Source organism: Phyllostomus discolor, chromosome 9, assembly GCF_004126475.2.
Source record: "Phyllostomus discolor isolate MPI-MPIP mPhyDis1 chromosome 9, mPhyDis1.pri.v3, whole genome shotgun sequence".
Taxonomy (NCBI): domain Eukaryota; kingdom Metazoa; phylum Chordata; class Mammalia; order Chiroptera; family Phyllostomidae; genus Phyllostomus; species Phyllostomus discolor.
In genome coordinates this window covers 88,635,106-88,659,905 of record NC_040911.2, presented here as the reverse complement: position 1 = coordinate 88,659,905, position 24,800 = coordinate 88,635,106, and the positions used below count along the sequence as shown (strand labels likewise).

Sequence of the window (24,800 nt, the reverse complement as noted above, 5' to 3'; positions counted from 1 at the left end):
TCAGCATGCGAGGCAGTTTATTGACATTTACTCCCCCCCAAAACTTTCCCACCCTGGTGAGGGGATGAATGACTTGGGGCAGGGGGAGGGGATGAGAGAGGTGGGATATTGTAGAGGTGGGAGCCGTGCTATGGTAGGTTGAAAAAAAAGCCCCCCATTTCAGAGGCTCAGAAAGTTGGGCCCAAGAAACACCCATTCAACCAAGTCCTTCCGTCGCCAGAGGAGAACCAGGTACTGCCCTGGCCTGGGTCTTCTGCTGGCTCTCACGCCAGGCACCTTTGAGACCTGGCTGTTGCACTAGTGGCCACATCATCTTGACCTGAGCGGAACAGGTGAGGCCTGGCTCCACCTGCACAGGTGGAGGGGACAAAGGTGACCGATTAGCGGGAGGTCACGGTGCGCAAACAATGGGACAGGGCGGTGCTCTCGGCACCAGACTAGGGCCCTATAGCGCAGCCCGACCCCACGAGGTGGCTGACTAAGGGCTGGACGCCTCGGTGAGGTAAGACAACACGGCTCTGTGATGGACCTGACGTCTGAACAAACACGTTCAGAATGGTCTCTGCTCCCAGAGTGTCTCAGTCCCCTTGGCTCTAAGCCACCGAAGAAGCAGAAGGAAGAGGAAGTGGTGGTCTGTCCAGCTGGGACCTGGGACTGTCACGATCGCCCAGATCTCTGAGCCTGGGATGGAGCGAGGAAACAGGATGCTGAGTCCCAAGAGGGCCGCCCCCAAGGCGCTCGCCCCTGCTGCCAGGCTCCACAGGCCTCGTCTTCTAGCGCTTCTTCTTGGTCTCCTTCTTGGGCCTCTTGTTCGCGGAAGGAGCAGCAGCCTTGGGCTTCCTCATCACCTCCCCACTTCTGGGCTCCGAGGGCTCTGCCTCCTGCGTGGTGATAAAACAGAGAGTCCTGCTTAGACGGGTCAAGCCTGACACCAGCAAAATGAGATGGTGCTTGAAGGGACTTTGCAAACTGAAGCGTGCCACAGAAACACAAGGGACGGAAGCCATCGTGGCTGGGACCCAGCAGGGACATGCAGGCGGAGCAGCGCTGGGAGCAGGGCAGCTCCCGGTGGAGACGGGGAGGAGGCCCCGCGGGGAGGACACAGCCCTTGGAGCCTCACAGGTGAAATCTAAGCTCCTCCCTCCACATTCCAGCTGAGTGACCTTGTGGGGAGTTCACTTCCCTTTCTGTGCCTTGGTTTACACACCTGGGAAATGGAAATAGTGACGCACACCTTGGAGGGCGAATGTGAGGAGGCAAAAATGCATGAAAAGCACCCAGCAGACGCAGCTGCACCCAGTGGTTGGCTGGTCGCCCTGGGCAGGGCCTGGGCAGAATTTGGGTGAGGAGCCAGACACGGGGCAGCCCCATTGTGGCTTGCTCCCCTTCTGGCCCTGCTGTTCTCATCTCCCCATTCACCCCACAGAATGCCAGGGCCACAGGGGTGGACACCGCCAGCCAGCAAGTAGGCGGCCAGCCACTGAACTGGTTGGTCTGTGGGGCCTGGCAGAGGTGCCCCATGGTGGGGGGGCGGGGCATAGGGCGGCCTGGGGGCAGCACTCCAGCCTCTCCCGAGGCCTGGAGGAGCTCTGGTTTTTATCTGTCATGCACACTGTGATTTCTTTCCTCTAAGATTTGGTTTAAGCAAAGGTTCTGTGGCTTAAAAAAAGTTCCGAACTGCAGCTCCAACTCTGGCCTTCATGGTGCTGCTATAAAAAGTGGGCTCTGGGGGCGGGCCTTGGCCTGCTCCAGCCACTCAGGCTCACGTCAGAGGGATCTGGAGAGGACTCGGGCCTGTCGAGTGTCCCCTCCCCCCGGATGATAAATCGCAGCACCACCGCCGGGCAAGGCGTGAGCAAGGCCCATCCAGCTCAAGGAACACTGACCGCAGCTGCCGGGCCTCATCCAGCCCACAGGTGGACTTCACTTGGCCTACAGAGTTTGTTTTTAAGAATGTAGGCCAATTGGGAGATTTCTCATTCGATCTGGATTCACAGCTTTCTTGAAAACTTGAAACATCTGGTGACACTAGCCCCAAATCCCCTCCAGAAAGACACGGGCTGGGCAGCAGCTGCCTCCTTATCCGAGTGCCCACGGCTCCCCAAGGTCCTGTGCAAAGAAAATGTTTCTCGGTGCCTCTGTTCTTTTATCAAATAATGGGGAAACAAAAGAGAAGGCTAAGACTATGAGGAGGGAACACACTTTTTCTGGGAGGGAAAGATATTTTTCCTGTTTAACTGGCCAACTCCCGGTTTCCAGCTCAGTTTAAGCTCTGTCCTTCCCAGCTCACCCATGGGCCCCTGGCCCGAGCCTCCGCCCTACAGAAGAGGCAGGACCTCGGCCGAAGGCCGGTCCAGAAGTCTGTCAGCTCCCTCTTATCGGCTGGCCGGGCCCGGCCGGCCGCGTAATCTTCTCTCCTCCCTGCCAGCTGAGACTCCACATGCAGAGGCCCTGCCAGCCCCCAGCCAGCCCCCAGCACCCCCACACCCCTGAGGGATCTTCCCAAAATACTGCGGAGGCCAGTCTCTCCTCTGGCCAAATCTCTGGTGGCAGCTCTAGACTCCCCCAGCCTGTCCCTCTGCGCTGACACTGTTTATGTAATTTGGCAAAGAAAAAAAGCTAGAAAAGCAAACAAACAAAACCAAACCTCAGAAAGCCAGCGTGTCAAGTGCACAGGCTGCAGGCCCAGAGCTCAGCGGGAAGGCTGCTGTCTGAGGCAGATCTGCAGGGGACGATGCCTTCGAGACCTTGGGAGCGGGGCTGTCCCCAGGGCAGCACCCATCAGTCCCCGGACACCAGCGGGTCCCTGAGAGCCCTGGGCACATGGATCGCTGGTTCGGTCCTGCCAGGACCCCAAGGAGGAGCCCCACCCTGAGCTCTTCTGGTTTTGGTGGGGCCCAGTTCAGAGCCCACCTTGCTCCTCAGACCCCTCAGGTGCCTCGTCCTTCCTGCACCTCCCAGACCTCTCCCCTGACCCAGCTGTCTGTCAGCTGACGGAGCCTGGAGCCCCCCAGGCTCCTCCAGCTCAGCTGTCCCAGGCCAGGCAGGGCCCTTCTCCACAGGCCAGGCCTCCTCCCCACCTGCCGGCAGAGCGACTGGCGGGCCCACCCTCTCCCTCCCCACCACCGTCCAGTCACCAAGTCCTATGGATGCGACCTCCTCCACCTCTTGCCTCAGCCTCAGTTTTTAGCATCGAAGTCCCTAGCTCCCCCTCTGCTAACCAACCTCCCTGCTCTCCAGGCCTTTCCTTGTGCACCTGCCAAAGGAGTTTTTCTCAAGTGCAGACGCCCCCATCTTAAGCCTTCCAGTGGCTTTCCATTGCCCTCATGGCCCACACCTGAGAGGGCATCTAAGGAGGCCACCTCTCCAGTCTTGTCTATGGTCTTCTCTACCCCCCACACTGGGTCAGGCCCCAGGCCCCCCACTGGCCACGCCTTCTCTCCTCGGCCTCCCAAAAAAGCCCTCCCCGTGGTTTGGCCCAGCCCAAGATACAATCCTACTCACCATCCACCCTTCCTTCTCTGCTCCCCTACTTGTAGCCAAGGGCATCCCCTCCTCCATCCCACCCCCCAGGTCCTTATGATGCCACTATGATTTTATCACCGTTACATGTTCTCATGTTGCTCTCCGCCACTAGCCTGTGAGCTCCTTGGGACAGCCTCAACTGTTGCTGGATGAATGAGTGAAAGACAGAAATGAAAGAACAAATGAGATCTCCCATAACCATGGGAACTTCACACTTATCGTCGTGAAACTATAACTTAAGACTAGCCTCACTTTTCCCACGGGCACAGAGGACGCAAGCAGCCTTTAAACCCAACACCCTTACCTGAAGTACACACGCCTAGACGTAGCAACCAATAACAACAGCAGCGAGCACAGCCATGACAGCTGCTCACACCACGTATGAAATGCCCGGCCTGTGTTCCGTGTCTGGACTCGTGTCGGTCTCATGAAGTGCCCCACTGAGCCCCACTTTACACATGAAAGAAGAGACACTCGGGTTCCGTGACGTGGCTAAGGGTTCAGCTGGTGAGCAGCAGAGCCAGGATTTGAACCTTAGCTCTTAATGCTTATGTGCATTACGCCTCCCCCAGGTTCCCAGGGACCCTGGGGTTACAGGGACGGAGAATGTGCGTCCACTGTGAATCCACTCTCACTCTGTGCAGTGGCTCCTGGAACCACAGGTGACCACGGGATGTCAAGGACAGCTTCCCCTAGACTCTATCTGTCAAAGGGTCCTCAGAACCCCTCATCTGGGACTCAAGTTCCTCCAGGAGTCAGGAAAGTGGGTTATGCTCCCCGAGCCGTGCTGTATTCTTCACGGATGAACACGGTTCTCTGGGGGTGTGCGTACACATCACAGTCACCGAGTCATCTGAACGTGTCACTGTCTCCGCACCCAGACCTCCTCCTCCCGTCACCACCTCAGTTTTTGGCTTCGTCGCCCACTCAGTTACCCAAGCTAGAGAGCTCCGAGTCATTTCTGAGTTCTCGCCATTCCCTCGAGCCCCACATCCGACCTGTGCCTGGTCTCGGCCACGCCCCTTTCCAGGGGCTCTGAACTGCGCCCCGCCCCCTCTGGTCACACACTGCTGCGCAGGACCAGAGGGAACGGTCTCCTGCCTGCCTCTCATCGCATCAGCCTCCCACAGGTTTTCCTCACCACCTGCCACGTTGCTTTTAGAATCTAAAACTGTTGTTTTAGGAGATACCGTCTGTTTTCTGCTTTAAAAGTGTCTCTGGTATAAGGGTCCCTTCTCAGTATAAGACGGATTCCAAGAGCCTCGGTGTGGCCTCCAGGGCCGCTGCACTCCAGCCCGACCCGTCTCAGGGCACGCCCCCTTGTGCACCCAACTCTGTCACTCCCGGCTGCTGGTCCAGCCAGCAGCTCCCAGGTACTCTATTTCCTTTCATGCTCTGCACAGGCACTCGGCACTCATCACCCATCACCTATGCCCAGGGCAGGCAGTTTCTGTGCCGGGCACCACGAGGCAGCGAGGTAGAGAACGCATAGTCACTGATGGGCACTGAGTGTGAACTTTGCTAACATTAGCTCAGCGAGCCTCCCATCACCCAGACCGGCAGCCCTTTCCCAGGTGAGGAATCTGAGGCTCACCGACACTCAGTGACTGGCCCAGGGGGCACAGCTGCCCTGCCCCCAAGCCCGCCCTAGGGCAGCTGTTGTGCACCTGCTGCGGCCGCTGGGGTCCCAGCCACACAGAGCCGTCGCTCCAGACTCTCAGCTGGTGAGAATGACTCTGAGCGAATGGCTGACTTTTCATTTCTCTTCAATCGCACGCTGCTGGTACAAGCCAGGCAGACTCCGAAAGCTGCAACACCCCCCCTTTAAATCTGGGGTCACCTCTCTTCCTCTGAAGCCAGGTTCACGTTTCCTCGACAACCACACTGTCGGCAGTAAAAGAAAACCTCTCTTACAGGGAGGTCCCTGGGTCTGCAGAAACGGTCCCTGTGGACACGGCCTCATCGATAATGAAGCAGCTCCACAACAGCTTTCGAGGCCAGAAAATTGCTGCTATTCATCAGATTCACAAAATTAAATCTGTGCCACAATGCACTGAATCCCTTCCAGCGGGGAAAGCACAGAGAAGTTTACACCTTCCATGCCACGGTTCAGTGTGGATTTGCCCCTATAAATCAGGCCATGTCATCCCGCACGGGCGGAAACCATGCTTCCCCTAAACTGGCCCAGGGAGAAAAAACCACTGTGCTCAGCCCAGGGAGCCCCCACCCCCCTCATGTCACTTGATCCTCAGGGACTCTGGGGGCAGGCATGACACAGGCTCAGGGAGCTAGGGTGGGCCGGCACCCAGCACCCAGCGCCGAGGCCAGGTGGGACCAGTGCTAAAGCTCCTGCGCCCCACTGCACACTCCTGCGCGGGGCCCTGGCAGGGTGGGGGCTGAGAATGCCTTGCAGAGAAGGAACTAGCACTGGTCTTGAGAGGAGAACAGGACCAGCTACAACAGGGAGCAGGGAAGCTGTCCCTGTGGGCTCAGCAAGGCGAGCAGATCCAGTGTCCAGGACGCGCCTGGCAGGCGAGGACTGTGATTAGTGAGAGCAGCCTGGGGAGCGCACCCCAGACACAATTCAGCATCGCGCAGGCCCTTCCCCCGGCCGGTCTGTGGCTCCCTGTGTATCCAACCATCTCTCCTACGAGCCGGTACACATCTCGAGACCATGTTTACACCTTCACCTTGCCCACTAGCTGCACGGCAATCTCTCAGAGACGGCTCGTTAAGTAAAAATATCCCTGCCGCCCAATTCAACTGCAAACCCCTCCCAAGCTTAAAAATAATACAGGGCAGAACCGCACGGCTGGCTCTGCGAGCCTGTCTCCTGAGCTGTGGAGAATGGGTATACACTTGCCCGGGTTAATTATTTCCTAGGACAGCCTTCACTGGCAATCAGGGACCTAGTTTAAAATCGAGAGCCTTGCCCTGGCTGGTGTGGCTCAGTGGACTGAGTGCCAGCCTGCAAACCAAAGGGCTACCGGTTCGATTCCCAGTCAGGGCACATGCCTGAGTTTTGGGCTAGGTCCCTTCCCCTCTCTCTGAATAAATAAATAAAATCGTGGTTCTGGGAGGGCTCTCAGTCACTGTGGCCACGGGAGTAGCCAGTTGAAGGTGGCCTGGCGGAAACGGCACGCACTGCCCCTTCCGACCTGTGGGCCAAGGTGCGGGCATGTGAAGCAGAGGCCCGCCGTGAGTCTGATAAACTCCCAGCTCTAGGAGCCAGTGCAGTCTCATTCTGAGGAGACGTAGGAAGGCATCAGCACCGTCAGCATTTAAACTACTAGGAGAGTTTATGATTAACTGCCAGATGAACTATTACAAGCTACTGTATGAGTCCCTGAACTAAGTCAACACCCACTTGCGCAGGGTTGAGTGGATCCACATTCTGTATAGAAACCGGTCCACGGGAGGCCCTGATCGGTGTGGCTCAGCTGGCTGGGTACTGTCTTGCCAAGCAAAAGGTCACCAGTTTGATTCCTGGTCAAGGTGCTGGTTTGATCCTGGTTGGGGGGTGTACAAGAGGCAGCTGATTGATGGCTGTCTCCAGCATCCATCGCTCTCTTTCTCCCTCCCTTCCCCCTCTCTAAAAAATAAATAAAATCTCTTTTAAAAAAAGAAAGAAAGAACCAGGCTTGGGAGTCAGCTTGGGCAGGCTTTCGAGAAGGGAGGGAAGACGGGCTCCCTGCCTCCACCGCCTCGCACCCACTCCTGAGACTCCTGGAGCCGGGCTCCCTGCTCATCACACTGCGGCGCCCACTCGGAGAGAGGCCGACGACTCTCCCCCAGAGAAGGTGCCCGGCCGTGGAAACATCGCGTTTCCCTCCGTGACTTCAGGAAGCTCAGACTCTAAAGCCTACCTAGGGGCCGGCTAGGGACACGGGACCCCCTTTTAAGGACGCCCAAGGACAGCAGCCTGAACACAGCATCGCCATCAAACCGAGCAGCTGCTCCCCAATCGTTCGAGTGTTCTCATTCCCCGTTTCCGTGGGACCTGGGTTTTCCCTGTGCTCTCCCCGGCCATCGCTGTCCTGAGCTGGGTCAGCTAGAGCTCCTTCCCTGGGGATTCAGAAACTGAGACCAAGCACGGAGACGGCCTCCGGATGCTACAGCTGAAGGACGCCACCGAGGCCATGCTTCTCAACCACAGCGCCAGCGCACACAGGAAGCTGGGCCCGGGAAGGAGAAGTGAAAGGCGGGAGACTGGCAGAGAGGAGAGGCAGAGGGGATGCAGATGGTCGGTGGCGGTGTCCCGGGCTCCCGCGCCTTCCAGAGGCCCCGCTGCATCCCTGCTCGGGCACAGCACCCCCAAATGTCAGAGCATCTGCGCTGCGAAGAAGCTCCTTCCAGTGCCCCAAGCAACATTGTAAGTTCAGGCCTCTCCTAAATTTTGGTTTCCCTTGAAAAGCTCAGCAATCCATTCTCAGGGTTTCAGGAAATAATGCTGTGTTGATAAAATAGTCCCAGGCATCTATTCCCAGCTTCTCACGGCCCTACCCCCTTCACCACTTGGATGTCTTGGTATTATTTCACACTTAACACGTGGGGGGCTGGACACCTCCAGTCCTCCGAAAACTGGTCTGAGCTTCCGGAAACGGTCCCAGGACTGGCCCAGCGTCTGCATACAGCATCACCTGGGCGCTGCCAGAAAACACTGCAGCAGGCTTCAGGGGAACAGCTGAACCAGCATCTCTAGGTGCCGGCCCGCCCAGGCTCAAACAAGTGTTTGTTTTCTCGGCCTTAGTTTAATGAGTTGTCAATGAGGAAAGGAAAGTCCTCAATCGGCTTAGGGTTCCAAGGACTTTGGTGTTGCTTTTACCAATTGGTTCTTGCTGCTACTAAGAAAAGGAAGGGGGTGGGGTGGGAAATATTTGTGTGTATTCCTCTTTTATTCCCTGATTACCCCCAAAAGAGCTTTCAAATAATCTCCTCAGCACTGAAGGACTGAAGTCATACACTAGTTGCAAAAGAATCAGCTTACTGGAACAACAGGAAAGACATTCTTTTGCTTTTCAAAGGCTTTCCCATCATCTGGAGCCAAAAATATTATCTTCTGACCCAAAAAGCCACTAATAAACCTTGTTTCTTTCTATAGGCCAAGCAAGAAGGACGGTTTTGCCCTAAGCAACAAGGCAAAAAGAACGAGATTGTTCTCTGGGTCGGCGCACCCCCTCTTCTGCCCTCTCCCACCTCAGGCCGCCCTCCACTTCCAGGTACCCCCCCACCCCCGCCCCCCGCCCTTGGGCTGCCTGGAGTCCCACACACTGTGCCCATTCCCACAGCCTCCTTTCCTTCCTAAGAGCTGCCCAGCCCCGAGTGCGGAGTCCCATCTTCTCCCCTCCCCCTCCAAATTCCAAATCCCAGCTAGCTGCTAGCACAGCCGGTGAGCACTGTCTCAGCACTCAGCCTCTCTCTGTAGGACTGTCTACACAGAGAACACTGTCTCCCCTCCATTCCTTTAGCAGTCCGAGGAGTGAGAGAAGGCTGCATTAAGGGGGCACACAGAGGAGAGCCGGCAGCCAAACCCCTGCATGACCGGGGGGCCATGTGCTACTGTGATGCACCCACAAAAAGGTAAGATGATGGTGCTGTTTTTTGCTACTGATCCACTGAAAAACTGAAGAAAAAGTTAAAACAATAAAGCTTCAGTCATTAAGACAATTCGCTTGTGTGAGCCTTGCTCCCCTAAACTGTAAGATAAATTAAAATGAGAGCTTATGTACTGTGTTTATATTTTAACAGATGAGGCTGTTGTCCCAAATTAACCTCCTAACGGCAGAGGAAGTGGGGGGAGGGGAACGGAGGCATACTGTGGACCCTTTGTCTACCTCCTGTCTCAAAAGACTGCAGCCCCCTAACGCCACTAAAAACCTCGGAAATCCCTAAAGCCCCTCCCACCACCACCTTCTGAAGGTTTGCTGAGGTGACCCGGGCCCCTGTGGCCAGCCTGGACGGGCTAAGACACAATAGGAGGTGAGCAGCAGCTCTCCAAAAGGCCACACACCTCTGACTCGGACATCTCTGCCTGTAAAACAAGGACAGTTATCACCTCCCTCCCTCGGGACTCTTAGCAGGCTTCATCAGTGGCCAATGACAATAAAAACTGTTTGTTATTTTTAATGCCCAGTAGCATGGCGTGTCTGAGGACAGAGCCCCAGGGCCCAGGGATGACGTTTTTAGAATGTGATACAAGTGTGGTTGGAAAAACGCCAATCGTGACCTCCTTCTCAAGACACCAGAATAAGAAAGAGAGATGGACTGTCAACCCAGAGGCCACGAGCCTGCCCGTGCTCACCAAGCCGCCCTCGGCGGCTGCTCCTCCCTGCCCATCTGTCCCCTTTGCGCTGGAGCTCCTTCAGGACGGACCTGGGCCCTCGTCTCCTCTGGCTCTACACTGGCCCCTCCGTTACACCTCATGCACTCCCGCATGCTGATCGACACCCAGCCCAGGTGCTTTGTCTGAAACAGGCCCACAGGTCTCAAAGGCACCTGTTTGAAACTGAACTCAGCTTGCTCCTTGCCCATCCCCGCCCAAGCCGGCTCCTTCCCTAGGGTCCCCATCACCCTCCCAGCCACATAAGCAGGATCGCTGCAACACAGTCATTTCCAAGACGCGTGGATCTCCAGAACATACTGTATAGTGCTCAGTGGAGAGAGAAACATGCGACACTGTGTTTATCAGTGTGCTGCACTGTGTGTATCAAAGGGGGAATATAACTATACATATCACACACATACACACTTGCAAATGGTTCCAAAAAGAAACAAAGGAAGGAAAAAAATCAGTAGAATAAAAACGGTGCCCGTATGGTGGGAGGGAGAGGAAAGGGTGGAGGATTCTGAGATTAAAGGACACTTCTGTGACTGTGTCTTGTTATACGGTTTTGACTTTGGAAAATGTTGTATATAAACATTTTAGAAAAGTTTTAATTAAAGAAAAAAAATCCCTAAAAGTTAGAAACAAATGAAAGGAAATTAATCTAACAGTATGTCACGGCGGGAGCACACCTGTGTGAATGAAAGAATTGCTAAACTCGGTACTCTGACCAGACACCCCCACCAGGGCGGTATTTGTGGGCCAAAAAAAAAAAAGAAAGAACCACAAAGACATCTTAAATTTCATTCTGAGTCTTACTGTTAGTTGTGAAAAACAATGTAGTTATTTTATTTTTAAATTATTTTTAGAGAGAGAGGAAAGGGGAAAGAGCGACACACACACACACAGAGACTTGGTGTTCCATGTATTTATGCATTTATTGGTTGATTCTTGTGCCTCGACCAGGGATCGAACCTGCAACTTCGGTGTAACCGGATGACACTCTAACCAACTGAGCTGTCTGGCCAGGGCACAATACACTTACTATAAAGTATAACAAGTTTATTGCAGGCGTGTGGGATAGAGTTAACATTTAAAAAACCACTATCCTTAGAAGAGTCAGCTGGTAAGCTTGGCCCTTGGCTGGCGTCTAGGAAACTGAGTTTTGGGTGGTCCCACCATTCCCAGAGCGGGTAAGGGTGGCTCGCTGTGTCTGAACTGTTTGTGCAAACGATAAAGGTTTATGCTGAATACCTGCTCTCCTTCTGGAGTCTGGAATCCTAGTCTGTGCCAGGCAGAGGGTGGTTACGTGACCTGTCCCCAGTAAAACCCTCGGCAAGAGTCCCTAACAGCCTTCCCTGGGAGACAATATTTCAAACAAGTTGATGGAGAGCTCACTGAGACCATTTGAGCTTAAAAAAATAAAACTAAAATCATTTAAAACATATCAAATATATAAACATATGTTCAGAATGTATGAAAACCACAGCTTCGCTGGTTAAAAGTGGATGCTGCTACAGCCCAACCTCACTACTCCGAAAATCAATACATAAAGAGAAAGAACCAAGCATCGATCCTGTCTTTTAGTGTAAACAGCATTTCAGAGCAACTGCACAGCCAGTGAGGAAAGGTCTTCTTCGCTGAAAACCTCCAGATAAGAAATGGGGCGGGAAGCAAGGGATCTAGGCAATGGTCATCAGTGGATGCTACACCGTTTAGGTGGGTGACTGATGGGGACTTTATGACAGAGGGATCGACTACCGGAACCCACTGGTCAACCCTAGAATCTCTGAGTACGCAACCACCAGATTCTGTCTGCCTGTTGATGACGCATGACAGGAAGTGCACAGCACCAGCTCTGAAGTGTTCTCACCAAATAACCTGATCTGGATTGAATCAAGCCTCTATATCAAATTTCCTATTGATAGGAAGTATGGGGACAGAGAAACACGGCAAATGACACCACAGAGAAGCACTCAGCCAAGTCCTGGATGTGGATGCCATCGGTGACAATGACCTGCCCTCACCAACAATCAGTGTCCTGAAAAAAGCGAGGGGGGGGGTGGGTGATGATGGCAGAAGGAGGGTGTACGGCTGTAGCATAAGGGTCAAAAACAACAAACAAGGCAGTCTGATTATTTCTTACATTTCATTAAGTCACTTTCTTACTTAAAACCCTCAGGACCCTGCCCGACTCCTTTAGCTGCACCTCTCTTCACATCCCCTCTGTGTTCCCACCCCGTCACCTTCCTTCAGGCCCTTGAACTAGCCGGCTCCTTGATTCCCCGGGCATGTGCAGGCCCCTCTCCCCGGGGGGGGGGGGAGGAGGAGGAGGTCCAGCCCCCGAGTCCCCCCCTTGTCAGACACCCTCCTGTACTTCCTAGAAAATGTGTATTTGTTTCACGTGTGCCCCGCCCCCAACGACCAGAAGCTCCTGGAGGGCAGGCACCGCCTCTTCCAGCAGCGTGGCAGGTACAGGCACTAAGTAAAACTCTGCGGAACGCACGTGTGAACAAATAAAGTATGAATCACACGGCTCGAGGCTACCAGGCAAGGATCTGCAGACACGATGTATCGATAAAGCCCCACATAGTCCCTGCTGAGCTTCGTTGCTGCGATACCTATTGTTAGTGCCCAGCACCCAGCCCGAGGAGCTGAGGCTCACAGAGAAGGACTCACCGCCTCGTGGGACTTGGGAACAGGGACGAGGATGGCCAGCACACAGATGAGCTGGAAGATGGCCCCCAGGAAGAGTCCGTACCGTAGCAGGTTCTCCAGGAAAGTGGGCTCCGGCACCTCGGGGGGTGAGAAGTCCAGGTCGGAGGCCATGGCCTCAGCTGCCTGCTGCCTGAGGTCTCCTCTGGCTCACTGCACTCCAGGGACAATGTCTAAAGGCAAAGGGTAAGCGTCAGGTTTCCGCAGCTGAGTTTTCAATGGCCCCACTGCACAAACACACGCAGACGTGCAGGAACACAGAACGCAACTGTGGTGAAACCGCAGCAATTCTCGAATCTAAGTGGGGGATATATGGATAGTCATTGAACCGTTCTTTTAGTAGTTTTTTGGTATGTTTGAAAATGTTCCAATTATAAAGTTAGAAAAAGTAAGCAAATGCAAACGTTTCAACAGAAATCTCAAATCAACATACGTTTACCGTAGGCCTGCTATGTTTCAGGTTTCGCTTATGTATTCATTTGTTCACCCAGTCGTTCATTCATCAAACACTTACTGAGCACCCAGCACCGAGAGAGAGCAGAACAGACACGCCCCTGCTCTCCCAGCACCTACATCTCACGGCAGAGGCAGGCAAAGGTCACATCCAGATGTGAAATGCCAGCTGGTTGAAACTGTTTTGGAAAAGCGGAAGGGCATCATTTTCCTTTGTCCAGGGTGCCAGAGGTGCTCTCTGGAGGAGATGGGAATGAAGGGGCAGAGCAATGAAGGCTGAGAGCGAGCCACTGAGCAGCTCAGGGAAGGTACCCCAGGCAGAGAACAAGCAAGTGCAGAGCCCTGGGGCAGGGGTGCGTCCAGAGAGGCCAGAAAGGGGCTTCGGGGAGAGACAGGACGGAGGTGAGGTCAGAGAGGCGTGGGGGCTGACCTCGCAGGACCCTCATACTCTCTAGTTGGGGAAAATGTGAAGCTGCAGCAGGGTCTTCATCAGAGAAGTGACTAGTGAAGGGCGGAGGGGTGCGGAGTGGACACAGAGAATGGTGCCAGGCTACTGCCAGTAACCAGTGGAGAGATGCGGGGTCCCGGACGACAGGGGCAGCGGTGGCAGGTCTGGCACTGGCCCCCACTCCCAATGCCCCAGTCGAGCTGCAAGAACTGCCCGTAATTCTCCAAGAACCCCGGGCTCTTCCACAATCCTGGACCACTACCCAGGTGGCACACTCTGCCAAGAATGCCCTTCCCCATTTTCACCGCTTGGTGAAACCCCAGCTCTGCCGCCAAGACTGAGTTCAGTTGCCACTTCCCAGCATGTCTTTCTTATCACCCCTGCCCCCAGTACAACTGAACCGCTCCCCCCTCTTTAGCAGAGCACCCACGAGTGGCCCCCTTCCGCCCACCTCAAGGAAAAAGGAGCAAAACTACTTTGGAACCAGACCCCCCTGACTCGAAAGCCCATTGTGTTTTCAGAGATCTGTGCAACGATGCAATTTTCTGCTGCATATGAGCTGTCTAACTCAGGGGCCAAGAGTCCCACGTGGCTATTGAGAGTTGAAATACAAGCTGAGTACAAGCTGAGAATGACTGTTAAGTTAAATACGCACTCAATTTAGTAGATAGGATGAATGTAAGAATGTACAATAGCTCACTAAGAATGTGTTATATTGATTATATGTTGAATTGATATATTAGGTTAATTACACTATTAATTTCACCTGATCTTAAACATGAGCCAGGACTTGGAAAAAAGAACTAAGTTAGAGGAGTCACTTTCTGATTTCAAAACTCATTTCAAAGCTACAATAATAAAAACGGTGTGGTACTGGTATAAGGATCTAGGACAATGGAATAGAAAGCCCACAAATAAATCCTCCCATGTGAGGTGGGGGGCAAAAAATACCCACCCCCCAGAATTTATTTATTAAAAAATTCTGTATTTATTCTTGCAGGCTTAAACTTCTGTCACCTTCAAAGTACTCTCCATTTGACGCAACACACCTATTGAAACACTTTTCCACTGTTTAAAACAAAAGTTTCTGAACTCGTCAATTTTGATGCCTTTCAGTCCTTTAGCGGTTTTTTTGTTTCACCTCTTCCACATCGGCAAAATGTTTCCCTTTGAGGACATTTTTCATTGGAGGAAACAAAAAGTCACTTGAGGCAAAATCAGGTGAATAGGAAAGGTGGGGCACAGGTGTCATGCTGTTTTGGTTAGAAGCTCTGAACACTCAGCGTGGCGTGGGCAGGTGTACTCATAAATCACCCATCAAGAAATGGGCAAACATGCTGTAAGAGTCTTCAAGGAAAATTCACTGAAGCTGGACACAGCCTCTCACAACGCCAGCTGGTGCACTGATACAGAAGGGTTCCTAGAACACTCATCTAGTGGGGGAAGCCTGCACTACAAGAGGCCCACCCTCCAGAAGATAATTCCAGTTTTGGGGGGTCTCCCCTTGTATATAGCCAATTCATTTCTGAGCGAGGGTTACAAGACCATTCAATGGTAAAGGACAGCCTTTTCGGCAAATAGTGCTGGAAAAACTGGATATCCACATGCAAAAGAATGAAGCTGGATGCCTACCTTACACCAGGCACAAAAATGAACTCAAAATGGATCAAAGGTCTCACCTTAAGAGCTAAAATTATAAAACTTATGGAAGAAAACATGGGGGAAACTCTTTGTGACGTTGGCTTTAGCAATGATTTCTTGGATGTGACACCAAAAGCACAGGCAACAAAGGAAAAAAATAAAATGGACTTCCACTAAGAATTAAAAACTTTTGTGCATCAGAGGGCACTAACAAGAGAGTGAAAAGACAGACTGGAAAAGTCTGGTGGTGTCTCAAAAGGTTAAACAGAGAACTACCACTGGTCCAGCAGTCCCACTCCTCGGTACATGAAAGGACTGAAAGCAGGGACTCCGACACATGCTTGCGTATCAATATCCACAGCTGCATCATTCATAATACCCAAAGATGGAAACAGCCCTGGCCGATGTGGCTAGTGTCGTCCTGTGCACTGAAAGGTCACAGGTTTGATTCCGGGTCAGGGCGCATGCCTGGGTCGGCGGTTCAGTCCCCATTTGGGCCATGCACAAGAGGCAACCCAGTCAATGTTTCTCTCTCACATCGATGTTCTCTCTCTCTCTCTCTCTCTCTCTTTAACTAATAAATGTATCCTCGGGTGAAGATTTTTTTATTTTCTAAAAAGAGAAACCAAAAGGTGGAAACAGTCAAAAGTCTATCAAACAGGTGAATGGATAAACAAAATGTGGTATATACACACAAAGGAATATTATTCAGCTGTTAAAAGGGATAAAATTCCAGTACACAGACGAACCCTGAAAACATGACGCTAAATGAAGTCAAGCACAAAAGAACATCGTGTCATCCCACTTACATAAGGTGCCCAGAGCAGGCAAATGCAGAGAGACAGAAACTAAACTTGAAGTCGCCGAGGGCTCAAGAGGGAAGTGGGGAGTTGCTGTTCGGGGGGGTAGAGTTTCAGTCTGACATGACGAAAAGTTCTGGAAATAGATGGTGGTGATGGTTATACAACGTTCCGAATGCCACTGACTTGTACACTTAAAAATAGTTAAAATGTTAAATGTTATGTTATATGTTTCTTACCACAACAAAAAATAACTATCTGTTTCTTTTTACTTTTTCAATGTGGCTACTAGGAAACTTAAAATTACACCCGTAGCTCTGGTGAGAGAGGGTCCTGAAACCTTCCGCCCTGGCTCCGCAGCTTCGTTGCCGGGCAACATTTTTCCAGCATGAAGGAGGAGTGACTAAAAGATGACACAAGCGACCTTTTCCCTGAACAGACTGGGACATAAGCAAATGTATATTGTCTCTTTCTCAACCCGGTCACTCAGGAGGGTCTGCGCCTGTGCCCACAAGGTGGCCGCCTTTTCCAGCTGCCTGTCTTCTGCAGGAACGGGCTTCGAAGCCTGAGCCCCACCCCGCCCCCCTTTTCTCTCAACATGCTCCCTGCTGGCAGACCTTCCCCCTAGCAAGGACTGGACTTCTGGAAAGAACCCAACGTCATCGGGATCCAAGTGTGGTGAATCAGGTGGGGCCGTGAGCTCAGGAATACCATTTTTGGTCAAATACAAGGTATGACGCTAAGACACCAGGCAGATTTTTCAGGGTGGCTCATAACCTGGCCCTGAAGTGAATTCCAAGGCAGCTGTGAGAAAAGCTTCGCTGGAGGAAACACAGAGCCCGCCCAGGGCTCTGTACCCTGCACCCTGAGAACCACAAGGTGTGAGAAAGACCTCTCATTCCCTCGGTGGCACCTTGTAAGCACACATTTTTTAAAATGCCCTCAGCCGCTCTCTCCCCCTCTCTAGCTCTCTCCCCTCTCTAGCTCTCTCCCCTCTCCAGCTCTCTCCCCTCTCCAGCTCTCTCCCCTCTCCAGCTCTCTCCCCTCTCTAGCACACCCCTGCCTTTCCCCACCCCCTCCCCCCAGGCGCATTTTCCTTGCCCCACTCTTTCTCCTCAACTCCAAGGGCCCTTCTGGCCTCTGTAACTTCTTTGCTGAGCCCATTTCTTCTATGGCTCACTTCCACCGCCTCTGCGACTTTCTAAATAAACTTGTGGGGGGGGGGGGGGGAATAAGCCTTCAGTCCCAAGCTTTATGCTTAAGGCTGTGACACACCTATTTGGCTTATCAATAGTTAGATTTATTAGAGTTACTAACAAGTTGTTATGAATATTTGCAGTACAATAAAAATGTGGGGCCAGGAATCAGAAGTCCCAGGGGCACAGAGCCAGGCTCCTCAGCAATCGGCTACACTTTGAGCAGGTCTCTTGACCTCCCGGAGACTGGATGTTCTCCCTTCTCCGGAGCCAAGCAACAATAGTATCTATTCAAAGCAATAATGCATTTAGGGTTTTTTTTTTTTTTATAATGGCAATTAGGCAATACGTAACAAGGGCCATAAAAGTGATTATATCCTTTGACCGAATAACTCACTTCCTAGAATTTATAGTAAGGAAACAATTCAAAAGAAGAAAAAAGGCCTCAGGTATAAAAAGGTTCACGGCAGCGCTGCTCATAACACCAAAACGCAGGAAGCGACTGAAGTGTCCGACAATAAACACGCGGCTCACCTGATTCACGCACATCACGGAGCACTCCCCTGGCACAGACCCCGCAAATGTCAGGTCAGGGGAAAGTCTCTGCAAAACAACGCCCACTGAGCAAAGAAAAACGATGACGATGACGTAAACACTGACTGCAACAGTGTAGAAACTGTGATTTCTTTGGCTCAAGATCAAAGGCGGCCATAGGAAAATGGAAATAGTTGCTGTTGAAGGGGTCACAAGTTTTAACTTTTGGAATGATACCGAAACAATGAACACAATTGAAAAGAAAAATCCACCGCCTATGTTCTCCTTTCAGGAGGCTTGACAGGGTTCGGCGAAGCGCCGCCCAACAGGACCTCCTGCGAGGATGGCCACGTTCTCGAGCTGTGCTCTCTAGTACGGTAGCCACTGCCAACGTGTGGCTTCTGAGCATGTAAATTTGGCTGCCGAGAGCCTGAATTTTATTTTATTTAACTTTAATTAATTTAAAGATCAATAGTCACATGTGGCTAGTGCAAGCCTAACAGAAGCATGGCCGTACAAAAGTGCAGGAAATCATAAAATGCTCTGCACTCACTGTGTGTGCTTTAGAATTCCTGTCTCATTTCCTCTGCACCCCGTGCTTTATGTCCCAGCCCGCCTGCCAGTACTTCTGGGTTCTCCTTTCTGGATGACAGAAGTCACAAGAGTCCTACTCATCCTTAAGCTCTCAGCTTGGAGGCGGAAGCGTTACCCTCAGGGTCTCCTGTGACAGGCTTTGCTCACCACCACCCCCACCCCACCCCATCCCTTGCCACTGTCCCTGCAGCAGCAGGGAACAAACCTTTAGCCAGACGTGCACACACACACAAGTATCACTAAAGAGGGTGAGGAAACCGGGCCTGGGAGAGGTCATGCGGCCAGCCAGGGACTACTCGGCTGAGAAGTGGCCAACTCAGGACTCAAACTGGCTGGCTCCTCCAGACCCTGCTGAGCTCTTACCCACTAGGTCCAGGGTTTTCAAACTGCATGGCCCATCAGTGAGCCATGGAAACCATTTCCAAAGCTGTACTCAGCACTTTAAATAAATGATAATGGAAAATATCACTTTAGTAAGGGTGGGTACCGAATCCTGAAGCTTTTTTCAGTCATATCCATCCACATCCAAGTACGGATGTTCTGGGCCCATTTCAAAACATATTTCTTGTTGTTTGAGAAACACTACACTGCATCTAGTGTTTTTTACTTGGTCCACGATCAGCTCCTGGACACAGAGACCCTGGGATCATCTTGAGTGTATTCCAGGGCCTAACTCAAATACTTGGTAAGTGATGAACCCTAAGCCTGGTTTTCACCTTTAAAGCAAGAGCACCTACCCCAACAACTGCCCCATTTAACGAGGAGGAGCTGAGAGGCACGGGGCTTGCTTAGGCTTTCCCCTGAGTCGGGGCGGAGCTGAATGCCTGGCAATATGGCCAGCCCTGGGGTGCTCACACTTGCTCCAGGGCAAAGAGAAAATTTCACACCCCTACCAGAATTTAATAAAAAGAACATATCCACTTATTACCACACATGGCAAATAATTTCATAAGGTTACTGGACCCCTTGAGGTTCATCCCTGAATGCCAGACACTAGTGGTCAGAGGCATTCATTCATTGGACAAATATTTATTGAATACCTACTATGTGCTAGGCATTATTCTAGTTTCTGCCATGGAGTTTTCCTCCAATTAGTGGCACTCGCACATATATACAAATAATGTAATGTCAGGGGTGGGCATTACAAGAAACCATACATAGGGAGGAAAAAGATGCTATTTTATATGGGTGGTCAGGACAGGGACTCTCTGAGGTGACATTTCAGTAGAAGCCAGAAGCAAGCAAACGAACATGTCATTAAAATATCGGTCAGGGTCCCCCAGGACGAAGGAACAGTAGGGCTAAGGTCCCGAGGCAGGAATGAACGTTGTGATCAGGAACCGCAGGGTAAGCGAACTGTGCAGGGTCCAAAAGCCATTATGAGGACTTTGGTTTTTCCTCTGAGTAAAAGGGGAGCCACAGGAAGTTTCCTAGCAATGATGATGTTGATGATGATGATAATGATGATGATGACGACGATGGTGGTGGTGGTGGTGGTGGCAAGATCTGACTCATCTTAAAACGGTCCCTCTGGCTTTCCCAGGCAGCCGCTAAAGGGGGCGGAGGGGCAGGTCAGGTATGAGGCCATCTCCGGCCAGCCTTCGTGGACAAGCAGGTACTGCTGGGTCGGAAGGTGTGGTTGTGCGCTGTGAAGGCATCAGCACTTCTGGCAATTTCTACAGAAACTAGTTGACGTATGTGGCCTTCCTCTGCAAGCAGATGAACATCAAGCCATCCCACAGCCCTTACCGCTTCTGGCCGCATCTTTTGGCAGGTGGCACAAAGCAGGCCGCCTCTTAGGACCAAGCGAAGCTGGGCCACCTTGGAACACCTCAAGATGTTTGAAGGGATCCCGTGACACGAAAAAGCGAACGGTGGCTCCCACAACCCTCAAGGTTGTGCGTCTGAAGCCTACACAGAAGTCTGCCTCCAAGGGCAGCCTGGCTCAGGAGGTTGGCTGGAAGGACCAGGAAGTCATGGCCACACCGAGGACAAGAGGAAGGAGAAGGCCAAGATCCACGGCCAGAAGAAAAAGCAGCTCATGAAGCTACAGAAACAGACTGAAAAGAACATGGAAAAGCAAACTGACAGACACACAGAGGTCCTCAAGACTCATGGACTCCTAGTCTGAGCCCAATAAAACTGTTAATAAAGAAAAGAAAAGAAAAGGAGGGGAGGGGAGGGGAGAAGATGGTCCCTCTGGCTGTGTGTTGAGAACAGACTGTAGGGGAACAGGGAGACCAGTAAGAAGGTTACTGTAAGAGTCAAACAGTCACACCTGCACCCAGGAGGTAGCAGTGGAGTTGGTAAATTCTCAGGTTACAGATATGTTTTGAAAAGAGAGCCAATAGGACTGCTGAGAAGTTATATACAATCCCTGAAGGAGAAAATATTTTGTATGATACTGTAGTGGTGAATACAGGACATTAAGCATTTGTCAAAACCCACAGAACTACACCACACAGAGTAAACCTTAGTGAGTATGAATATATTTTTTAAGACTTTCTTTTTAGAGAGAGGGAAAGGGGACAAAGAGAGGGAGAGAAACATTATCAGTTGCCTCTCACCCCCTTATCTGGGGACCTGCCCCGCAACCCAGGCATGTGCCCTGACTGGGAATCAAACCTGTGACCTTTTGGTTCGCAGGCAGGCGCTCAATCCACTGAGCCACACCAGCCAGTGGTGAGTGCAAGTATTTTTTAAAAATCATTTAGGAAGTCAAGGGTATCTCAGGATGGAATGCAGAATGTGACATTCTGCATCTAAATGTATTAAACAACCTCACTGAAGGGGCAGGGAGAATCGGGTATTGACCTCAGTGACCCTGGAAATGAGCAGAGTCTGTAAGACTAAAGGGGAAAGGAACCACCACACACGTGCACTGTACTCTGGCTGAGTTATTCCCACAGGTGAGGCAGGTTTACAGTTCTGAAACCACCACATGTGTACACTGAAATTGAACAATTATGTATGTGAATGAGAGACAATGAAAGCTTGGTTTGTCACAGTTGGAGTAGGAGGTTACAGATAAGCCAAAGGAGGCTGGAATGACCCACACAGGATGGATAAGAGTTGCAGACATCACTATGAACTAACTCCTGTTTAGCCTAATACAGATACAGGTGGCTACATAAAGAAATGTTTAGGTATGTGTACATATACAGGTATATATATATATATAGATAGATAGATAGATAGATGTGTGTATATATGTGTATATACACATGTAAGAGATACATGTGTGTTAAATACACACACATGTATCTCTTACTCTGTCTGCTTAGAGGGACTAGAAGCATGAGCTTCCCGGTAGCAATGAGAACACTTAGCACCCAGATCTTGGTGTCTACTACCATTCGCCAATAAGAGGAACCAGGGATCCTTGCAGGAATGATTAATTCGAAAACTGAGACAGAAAATACACAAGATAAGCCTGGAGTAGAAAGTGAGAAAGTAAGAACAAAACACTGACTGGGGTATGTCAAAGGACATTAAGAGGCAGCTGAAAGGGAGTAACAACCGCATAAAAACGAGACAGGTGAGCGATCCAGATTAACATCAGCAGTGACAGCTTGTATTTGGTAGTAAGTGCCCTTGATGCGATGCGATGAGAATGGCACTTTACTTTGGCGGTCTTCCTCCCCGTTGCCAGTAACTCATAACTCCAATCTAATCAGAAAACTACCACACGAATCCCCACCGGGGGTCATTTTATAAATTCTCTGACTGGTACTAATCAAAATTGTCAAGCTCCTCTAAAACAAGCAGTCTGAGAAACTATTAAATCTAAGAGGAGCCTAGCGAGACACGACCACTAAATGTAATGGGGCGTCCTGGTTGGGAACCTGGAACTGAAAAAGGGCATTAGGGGAAAACTGAGCAAATCTGAATAAAGCATAGACTTTAGTTAACGATAATTTACCAATGTTGGTTTGTTAATTGTGAAAAATGTACTATACTAATGTAAGATGTTAATAACAAGGGAAATTGGGTGTGGGGTATACGAGAACTCACTGTAGTATCTTTGCAATAATTACGTCTAAAGTTGTTCTAAAACAATTTTATTGAAAAAGTCAACATTGCAAAGTAAATAACCTCTGAGACATTTATAGCTCTCCAGACTTAGCCAATAGAAATAAAATGTTCTCTAAGACACAAAAACCAAGATTCCAAGTGTATTGGTAGGGGATTCTTGGCTTCTAATGGATTTTCAAATTCTGTTCTGAAAATTCAACTGAAAGACTGGGGATAGAAAATCGGCGTCATGAATTAGTCACTGCCTTACAGCAATGGATACCCAGACCCATCCATACCACTACAGTAAATTCCCAACAGCTGCTCCGAGGTGGGTTAAAGTTTGGCTCTATGGAAAGCTAAGCCACCTCCCAGAGCAGAGTCAGAACTGGCAGCCAGTGGGCTGAAACTGGTGTGCAGATATCCTGCAAAATGTATTAAGTCCGAGTTTCTTATCAGTACTTAAAAAGTACTGAGTTTCACATATTCATTTCCCACTTGTTTTGAAAAGGTTTCACCCAGCAAACACGCTCGGTGCACCCTCACCGATTGCTTTGCATTCACCATCTTATTTAATCCCCAGATCAAGCCTGCGTGCCCGTGGCAGGGAGGGAAATTGAGAACCAGGGAGGAAACCGGAGCTTACCCCCGGTTACAGAGCACACTGAGGCCTCGAGCACCGGAGATCTGGCTCCTAATGCTCCCTCCACTCAGAGGAGGAAAGGCCGGGTCAAGCCACAAAGAGCGTTGGGTTCTGCCCAGGCTCTGAACTAAAAGGCTGGACGGCCCTGGATAGAGACCCCCTGGCTTCTCACAGGAACCCAAATTCCCGTCTGCAAGTAAGTTCCTAACAAGCCCGCGGGAAGTTATTCTGGCCGCGGGCAGAGAGGTCCAGGCAAATGGAACGGAGCCGCCTGGGACAGCAAGGCGGCGGCGCCCCAGCCCAAACCCCTCTCGTTCCCGCCGCCTCTGCGACTCCGCCCCGCCCCGAAGACCCGGCCCGACCGCCAGCACCGTCGCACTCACGCACTCACCACCCGCGCCGCCGCGCGCCGCTCCCCCGGAAGTGGTTCTTCGAGACCACGGATCCCGGAAGTGACGCGCCTGAGCAACCAGCGGGTTCGGCTCCGCCCGCGTTGCTAAGGTCTGTGGTTTGCTGGACTTTTGTCCCTGCTTTGTGGGTTTCAGGCAGAGGGAGAGGCCTGGGAAAGCAAGATAGAGACCCCCTGGCTTCTCCAAATCTATCACTCAGCCCATTTCAGCAGACGTTTTTTAGATGCTTATAGAAGAAGCCGAAATTCTGTGCCAGGCTCTAAGCTGGGAGCCTACAATGCAGAAGGGAGAGGAGCACATTCTTATAATTCCAACAGAACCCAATTATTAGAATCTGTTGAAAACATTCACCAAGCACCTACTCTATGCCTTGTGCTGGTCACTGGGGCTACAGTGCTGAACCAAACAGGTGCGGTCTGCTCTCATGGAGCTGGAGTTCTGGTGGAGGGAAATAGACAAAAATAATTCAATGAACATGTAATCACAAGATGTGATGAGTATCTGAAAGGCAAAGAATGGGATTCCGTGACTGAGTATGGGTAGGCAAGTAGAGGGAAAGGAGATCTAGTTTAGAGTAACCTGCCTCCAGAGTGGACCCCCGTGATCATGACTCCTGGTATCCATGCCCTTGTGCAGTCTCCTCCCACACGGAATAGGACAGACCAGTAGAAACAACACTGTGGAAATCATGGAGCATGAGCTCCAATATTAAAACATAAACGACATTGCTCTTCCTCTTTGCTCCCTCTTGATCACTCATGGGGAATCATGTTGTGAGGACAATTAAGAAGCCCTACAGGGAGGCTCCCAAGGGTGACAAGTGAAGCCTCCTGCAAACAACCAACCCCAATTTGCCAGCCATGTGTGTGTGCCGCCTTGGGAGTGGATCCTCCAGCCCCAGTCAAGCCTTTAGACAACTGCATAAATACATATGGTGGCCCCTGGCCAAAACCATAAGTATAATCTCATGACAGACCTTGAACCAGAAACACTCAGCAAAGTCGCTTTTGAACTCCTGACCCACAGAAATTGTGAAATAATAAATGCTACTATTTTAAGCTCCTAAACTTCAAAGTATACTCTGGTTTCTCTTCAGATCGTATAAATCTTTCGCCTTTTACTAAACTTCAAAGTAATTTGTTGTGCAGGACAGCTAACTAACAAGTACAAGATCGAGAAGGAGGGGTTGGATGCTGGAGATTCAAAAAAGAGTAAGACTTAATCTTACCCTCAACGAGCTCACTCTGTCTTGGAGGATACAGACATAAATAATTATAATTCACTCAACATCCACTAATCCCATACTATTTGAGGTGGTATGGAGGATCCAAAGATGTGCTATTCATTCTTTCATTCAACAAATATTTATGGAGTTTTACTCTGGATCATGTGCTATGGAACTAAGAAGACAATGATGAGTAGGTGGGTCCCTACCCTTACTGTGCTTACAGACAAGGAGTTAATGACAGACAGCTCCATTAATCAATCACACAGAGAAATGTATA

At 51.0% G+C, this 24,800-nt stretch overlaps 1 protein-coding gene and 1 pseudogene across 1 annotated transcript; one reads left to right on the top strand and one right to left on the bottom strand.

Annotated features, from left to right (window-relative positions):
- Positions 1–23,346, bottom strand: MANBAL (mannosidase beta like). Its single transcript, XM_028524333.2, has 3 exons — positions 23,277–23,346; positions 12,527–12,735; positions 1–881 (listed from the first exon to the last, which is right to left on the bottom strand). Exons 2-3 carry the CDS (start codon positions 12,674–12,676, stop codon positions 774–776), a joined length of 258 nt encoding a protein of 85 aa, XP_028380134.1. The 5' UTR covers positions 12,677–12,735; positions 23,277–23,346; the 3' UTR covers positions 1–773.
- Positions 19,707–20,372, top strand: LOC114506114 (annotated as a pseudogene).
- Positions 23,347–24,800: the final 1,454 nt, after the last annotated feature.